Source organism: Erpetoichthys calabaricus, chromosome 6 (genome assembly GCF_900747795.2).
Source record: "Erpetoichthys calabaricus chromosome 6, fErpCal1.3, whole genome shotgun sequence".
Taxonomy (NCBI): Eukaryota; Metazoa; Chordata; class Cladistia; order Polypteriformes; family Polypteridae; genus Erpetoichthys; species Erpetoichthys calabaricus.
Window position 1 is genome coordinate 197,062,168 of NC_041399.2, and position 8,045 is coordinate 197,070,212.

General features: G+C 39.2%; 1 protein-coding gene across 4 annotated transcripts in view; it reads left to right on the top strand.

Annotated features, from left to right (window-relative positions):
• LOC114653769 (aerolysin-like protein) overlaps positions 1-2,046 on the top strand; it is a 49,898-nt gene extending 47,852 nt beyond the window's left edge. For 2 of the 4 annotated variants that reach the window (XM_051929014.1, XM_028804271.2), the window contains exon 2: positions 415-2,046. In XM_051929014.1, coding sequence (XP_051784974.1) covers positions 437-1,390 — 954 coding nt within the window. In that variant the 5' untranslated portion in view covers positions 415-436 and the 3' untranslated portion in view covers positions 1,391-2,046. The remainder of the gene's footprint in view (positions 1-414) is intronic. The other 2 variants (XM_028804270.2, XM_051929012.1) reach the window with 2 other exon arrangements.
• The last annotated feature ends 5,999 nt before the right edge of the window (positions 2,047-8,045 follow it).

The following is an 8,045-nucleotide window of genomic DNA, read 5'->3' on the forward strand; positions in this document are numbered from 1 at the left end:
TCATTTCTATATATGATTAACCTTTTTTTAATTACATTCCGTCATTCCTTATCATAATTTTACTTACAATTAACTAAAAGGCCCTGATGTGTTGGGCAGTCCATTTCTTATCTAAATTGTTTTTAGGCAGCATTATCACGTCATTGTTTTGATTTTGCATCACTTTAGAAAAACATTTCAATGCTTCTGTAAAGCTAACAGGAAAAAAGGAGAACAAAAGTGGAAAAACTGTTCCTGCCAGTGTTATGATCCAGGTTGTTTTTATTTATAGGTTTCAAGGTCTGTTATTGCCACTTGTACAGAGAATGGTGGAAAACAACATACTGTACAACATGCTGCATTTTGTTCATATTATAAAATGTTTTATAACATTTTGAGATGTATCTGTTTTTTGTCCTTTTTTATCATTTACAGGCTTTGCTTTTGACAGACCAAGATGGCACTTCCAGTTGTTATCATAGGAGGCAATGGAGGTGGTCCTTTTGATTTCACTGGGTACAAGAATGGTGCTTCACTAGAGAAAATTGGCATTTGGGTTGGAAGTACATATATTAAGGCTATGAAATTGTGGCTGACTGATGGACGAAGTCAACAATTTGGAGTTTCAGGGCAATCCCCCTATACTGAGTTTAAATTTGAGGATGGAGAGTTTTTTTCTTCTCTCTCACTTTGGGACAATGGAGATGGGACACGTCTTGGAGCCATCAAGTTCAGAACTACTAAAAGCAGAGAGTTCTTTGCCAAAATGACGGCCCGTGGCTTGAAGACAGAGTATCCAGTTGATGTTGGCTCTGGAGTTTGTTTGGGAGTTAAGGGAAGATCAGGTTCAGATGTTGATTCTGCAGGATTCATGTTCATCAACTCCATCAGATCCGTTGAGATGAAAAATGTTGTGTACACAACTCTGTATGAGGTGAAACCCAATGTGAATGTGGAGGAAATCAAAGCAATGAGTTACAAGAACAGCTCAACAATTGAGCAACAATATACAATGGAAACCTCCAAGAAAATCACTAAAAAGTCATCTTGGTCTGTAACCACCAGCTTGGAGACCTCCTTCAGTATGACTGTCCAAGCTGGTATTCCTATAGTGGCAGAGGTGAAGGAAGAATTTGCTTTCAAGCTGGGTGTCTCCTCCACATATGCAATGGAGACCACTGAAGAGAGAACGGAGACCATGTCCTATGTTATCAAGGTTCCTCCAGGGAAGACCATGGATATCAACGTCACCATTGGCAGAGCAAATGTTGATCTTCCATACGAGGCTACTGTGGTCGTTACTTGTACCAATGGCAGCACTTACCAGTATGACAAAACTGGTGTCTATAAAGGGGTCACCTACACTGATGCAAAAGCTGTTATTGAGGAATCTGTCAAGCTACTTAAGTAGAATACATTTCCTTTGTAGTTTGTTAAATGAATTCCAATGATTTTCTTCAATACAAGTTTATCTTTAACCTTCCTTCAAAATACTTTTCAAATAATATTTACAGGAAATACTTTAAATTGTTCAGTTAAAAGGCATTATTGCTCTTTGTTTGCAATCTTGTCAAGCTAAATGGAAGTTCCATTTAGGGATTTTAGAGCACAAAGTGGGATTCTAGAGTATTTTGTTTAGTTTGCTTTGAAGATCAGAGAAATAAAGTTGAGCATAAGTGATAATGAGTTTAATACACCCTGGTGGCAGAGATGGAAACCAGTAAACCAGGTCTTCCATTTATGTGCTTGTTTGGGGTAAGAAGGGGAGGGAATCGGGACTGGTTTTTCAGAGAAGCCCCCACCCATTGCTGATTTAGTAACTAAAATTAATTTTATTTGCAAAGATCTCTCTTTCTCTGTCTCTCTCTTTTTCTCATCAACAAGCCTTATCTTTGCTTTGCTTAAGTACACATAATCTGCAAGTACAGAAGCCGTCTGGGAGTGCCCATCAGTGATTTGTTGTTAACTGAATGAAGACCTAAAGCACCCAGGTTGTTTGAATCTAGACATCACTTCAAATTTGCTGCTACTAGCTTTGATGCAAATAAATATGAAACTTGAAGCCAATATGTCTGTCTGAGTCTGACTAGCATCACCAAGAGGTTTAGATTGTTCATTTTTTGGTCTAACTGCTGTCCCATAATGACACAAAAGGTTATTCTTGTGAAGCCATTTATTGGTGGGAAACTGGGCAGAAGTAAATGAGTAAAACTGATGACATCCCTAGTCAGTTAAACAGCCTTCTATAGTAGGCGCGGGGGTCCATAGAGTCACAACATTGATAATGAGACAGGTAAGATTTATTGATAACAGGTACATAGCTGGTTTTGACATTTTTTCATATTCTCCATTGAGAAAAGTAGAGGTTAGTTGATATCTTTTTTATTATGTGATCTGATAACACAATCAAACATTCATACAGACCCAGTTTAAAACAAATTAGCTGACGTTTTGCTAAATTACACCCAGAGATAAAGTCCCTTAACTCCCAAAGTGAATTTCTGATTAGGAGTTGATAAATCATTAACAACCTCTGCAATGGACTGATAGTTTCAATTTCAGATCAGGCCACAAAACAAATTTCCAACTAATGAATAAATGAGCATTACATAATGTTTGATAATTTGACTGTACAAAAGACTGTATAAAGCATTGCCCACCCACTGACAGAAACATTGGACAATTGGGAGGAACCAACCCTGGATGGGTTTGTACTCGTGCTTGCACACACATAGCTGGTCAAAATCCTGAAATGAACCTAAGATGTACATCTTTGGAATGTGAGATGATAATCATCTGAGAAAAAAAATGAATATGGAAGATGTAGATTCCAGGGTTGAACTTGAACATGGTTTCATGGAGCTGTGACAAAGCCACATGAATCACTGTGCCACCAATAGAAGGTATGAAATTATATACACAAATGAGTGCAATTCTAAAAATATGGCTGGTCACTATTGTAGAAGAAAGATGTTCTCCTGAGCACCTCGTACTCTGTGTATTTGGTGACTAAAAACTTTCATTTCAGCAATGCTTGTAAGCCCTGTTACAAAGCCTATTGAACTGACAAAAATATATTGTGCAAGGGCTCAACAAAATCAGTTTCTATATGATTCAAACTGTTTTCTTGGTTAACTTCCTCAAAGTAAATGAGACAGGGTGAAGAAGTCACAAGGTCGCAGGGGGTACGTGACATTTGTCTTTTGGCCAATATTGGAGACTGTAAGAAAATGCTTAGTTAGAGATATAAGAAAAAGCTTAGCTTTTATATATTGTTTTTAGGAACTAACCGTTGTTGTTGTTTTGCAGTACTTGTGTAATTGTAATCACAAGACAAAGCCCTATAAAAACTTTGGGATATCCTTGCCGGGGGGCAGATGAAGGGCGGTGTCCTAGGACTGCGCTTCTCTGTCATTTTACCTTTGCCTGGTGTGTTTGAATAAAAGATTTTTTACTAACTTTAATTATCTCTCTCTGTCTTCAGTCACGAGAAACGACACCATAGAAAAAGTGTCCACACTATTCGCCCCAGGTGAACTCCACTCAAGTCCTAAACATATCTCAAGGAGAATTCAAACAAACAGGGTGCACCTGAGCACAATATGGAGTGTCACAGCAAGGGGTCCGAATACTTCTAAGAATGAGAGATTTCAGTTTATGAGTTTTAATACATTTCTAATCTTTCTGAAAACAAGCTTTCACTTTGTCATTGGGTTACTGAGTGTAGATAAATGTATCCATTTTACGTTAATCTACAACATAATGACTCTCAAAGAAAGAGAGGACAACGAAAAAAAGTTGAGGTTCCAGCCTGGTAACCCTCTTACAAATGGATTGCAAAAAACAATAATTGCAAAGACATCTTTCCAGACATGAGCTAAGGATCAAACTGACAAAGATGGCGGAGCTTCTGGTTTTTACTCCTGCCATCAGGAAGAGGCAGGTCCAAGTAGACAGAGGCTGGAAGTGACGTCACAGGTGTTATAGCCATCAATCATCCAGTCTGCAGAGGGAAGAAGAGAGAAAGGCATTAGGACACAGCAACAACTCCTGGTTCAGCAGTAGAATTACAGTCACTAGAGCCCTGCAGCTGTGCCCTATGCTCATGTACATGACAATACATAATAAGAAAGTAAACAGAGACACATAAAGATTGGGAGCACCTGTAAGCAAACCCTGTATAATTAAGTTGAAAATAAAACAAACAGCATTGAGAAATACAGTATGTCTATTCAGACATGAGTATACATCATGACTACTGATGATGGTGGATCTTTCATCTTTAAGGACTTCTGGCAGTAACAGGTGGATCCAGGTGGACAGACACCAGAAGTGATGTCATTGGCATTAAAGCGGTCAATCTTCAGTCTGCAGAGGGAGGAAGGCAAAAGGCATTAGTTTACAATGCCAACCTGTGCAGTGGCAGGGAATTACCATCACTAGAGCCCTTACAATACAATACAATACAGTTTATTTTTGTATAGCCCAAAATCACACAGGAAGTGCCGCAATGGGCTTTAACAGGCCCTGCCTCTTGACAGACCCCAGCCTTGACTCTCTAAGAAGACAAGGAAAAACTCCCAAAAAAAACCTTGTAGGGAAAAAGTGGAAGAAACCTTGGGAAAGGCAGTTCAAAGAGAGACCCCTTTCCAGGTAGTTTGGGCGTGCAGTGGGTGTCAAAAGAAGGAGGTCAATACAATACAATGCAGTACACAGAACAGAACAATTCCTCAATATAGTAAGAAATAAAAAATATAAATTTTAGAAGTACAGAGCAGAATTTAACAGTAGATGATATATCCCATAATAAGATTTGGATTTGTGTAGAGTCCTGGAGACCTCATCCTTCAAGCTGCCTCCCCCATTTGGCCATTCCACGGCTGAAACAGTGCTGGGTCAGCCAATCCGATGAAAGGACCCCTCTTTCCCATGATTCCTGCGATCCTCCATCTTGGATGACTTTTCCTTAGGCAGGCAAAACAACTTGGCAGGTAGGCCGTGGCACCAAGTGCCACATTTGAGCCCTTAAGCTGTCCCCTGTGCATACACACATGACAATACTGTATACTGTATATGTATTTATATATTTATACTACCATTCAAAAGTCACCCCCATGTTTTCAGTTTTTATTGAAATAGAAGCAGTTCAAATTCAATGAATAACCTGAGATAATAGAAAGGTAAATGGGAAACTGCCAGAGGTTAAAAAACATTTAGCTTACCAAAACATGAAAAATCATGTAATTTGCAGAGTTATACAATAACATTTTCATGTAACTAATAATGTGGCAACAACTTCCAGCTCTTCTGAAGTAATGGAAGTTAATTACGTCTTGAGAGTTCAAGTGAACAATTCCTACAGGTGTCTCCATTTTTGTTGATTACTTACAAACTCTGTCAGAATAAAACCAGTGTGGGAACAACCTGTGTTGCTACACCTTCTGAAACTTTGGACAATATTGGACTGTATGTTGCTAACATAATAACAAGAAAAAAGCAATTAACAAAGCAAGACAGACCGATCATTTTCAGTCCATGCAGCAGAGAAATTGCAAAGAAAACTAAGGTGTCAGGGAGTACAGTTTCCTGCATCATCTCAGGAACTGGAGAAAAATTTTTCAGACCCAAAGCCACAAAAGAATCAGAAGACAAGTTTCTGGGAGTCAACAGCTGAGTGATGGACAACTCATAGGATAACAACTTTAAGCAAAGTTCGATAACTTTGCAGTATCCATATCACCAACTCTTTATTTGTTCTGTGCTTTAATTTCAAAGTGAATTGAGACCTGTGGTGGTTTCTGATCCAGACAAGCCTCTTTTGCAATTTTAGCAATGGCTTATTTACTACCACTTGACCTGTCAAACCTGCAGCTTGAAGTCTTCTCTTTTCAGTTAAAAGCCATACATTTACTTCAACCACTGTTTTATCAATATAGTCCTTATTTAATTACAGCACCAGCATCACTTCCATTAGTTTAATTTTAATTCTTTTAACATCAATGCTTTAATAAAATAGTTCTCATAACCTAGACTAATTAAGAATCTACTTAATTAAATTTTAAAAATTCTTATTGACAAGGGCCCGCTCTCAGAAATGCAAATAACCACCTTAAGATTTGATTCGTGTGATGCTTCTGAGACAAAAAAACATTCTGCATGACTTCAATTATGGATTAATTTACTGATGTGACCACCAGGGGGCATTGCAGCACCCCAAATTCCTGACACAAATGCACAGACACAAGTCCCAATTTTAATGTTTTTTATCTTCAAAATACTGCGGTGGGTTGGCACCCTGCCCAGGATTGTTTCCTGCCTTGTGCCCTGTGTTGGCTGGGATTGGCTCCAGCAGACCCCCGTGACCCTGTGTTCGGATTCAGCGGGTTGGAAAATGGATGGATGGATGGATCTTCAAAATACCTTTGACAAAAGGTTTTAAAAGGCTCAAACCACACACAATGCAATTCTTCAGATTGTTTTTCCTCTCTTCCACTCCTCCAGGCAAGCTTTGTCAGCTTCCTCCCGACTCTGGCTCACCGGGATGAAGTCAAATAGCTCCTTTTATCTTGGACCCGGGAGTACTTTAATCAGTTGGAAGTCCCCAAAAATAAGGACTGTGAATCCTTTCATCTCCCACTGGTGGACCCCACATAACCCGACAGGGGTGCCCCATGGGACTACAAGTTCCAGCATGCTCTGTGGGGAACCAGGAAGGCTGCTACCTAGCGTACAGAGAATGAAAATGTCACAAATAAATTGTCTTTCCCAGTCCTTCCATTATACTGACCTCCTAACCGGGAAAGGATCCCTGTTCAGTCCTAGATAGGATGCCAGTTCCTTCATGCCATCCATTACACTAGTTTAAACTGAGCTTGAGGAAGGTCACTTAGGCTTGTATATTTTGTAAAAAGTATTTCCCTCTTTTACTCATCTGAGAGTTGCTACTGTTGGTAAACAGGTCCTTTAGCAGTCAGTACAGTGTACTAAAATGGCAGCACCACATACCTGCGACTTGTGCCTGAATGTGCTGCCTGTATACACAGAGAGCAAATTGCTACCACACGCTTCACACACACCCCTGTTACAAAATATTTAACAAACAAAAACTAAATATCTGTGTCTTTGGTGAAGTAAATAAAAAATTAAAATGCTATCAATTATCTCATGCAAGGAAGAATTTCAATGTACTATGTACACATATTGTCCTTAATAAATGAAAAAAGGACTGTGTGCCTGTCTATGTGTCTGTCCAGCTGCTATGTCATTGTCATTCCAAAAATTGTCTCACTACAAACATTTTTAGTAATAACATGCATTGCATTTGTCATTCCAATAGATGGTGCATCACAAACAGTTTTAACGAGTCCCATACTAAATGGTGTATAACAGAGACATATGCATTGCATTTTCCATTCCAACAGATGGCGCATCACAAACATTGGTAGTAATGCATCTTATTACTGCTGCATTTCAAAATACAATCTAATAAATGGTGCGCTGCAAATGTTAACCCGGAGGTGTACTGTACATTGATTGCTTAGGTTTCAACCAACACAGGTAGTGACAATAATAACCCAAAAACATTTAAATTGACTTTGTTAATTTTCAAAAACCTTGCCTTAAATCTGTTGCATCCTCAGTCTTAAATCTATTGCTGAGCATCAGGATATCACCAGCAAAAGCATTAAAGGTTTCAATGAAGCTGTGAGTTCATACCTGTGATTTGCAGACAGGTAAGACTGCAAATTTATTTTCTGTATTGCTTCCCCCTGCTTCTTAATGGATGAGCAGCTGAGTATATACTGATGCTTGCGTGTATCTGAGAGGAGGATGGTTTGCTCTTCATTCCATCTATTTCCTAAACCCATTATCTAGAGCAGGGTTGCAGGGCAGCTGAAGCCTACCCCAGAAAGCATCAGGACCAAGGCAGGAACAACAATCGGACAGGACACCAGCCAACCACAAGGCAAATCACACAGACAGAGCTAATTTAGCTTTGTCATGCCACCTAACCTACATGTCTTTGGACTTTGGAAGAAAATGAGAGCACTCGCTCGGAGAAAACC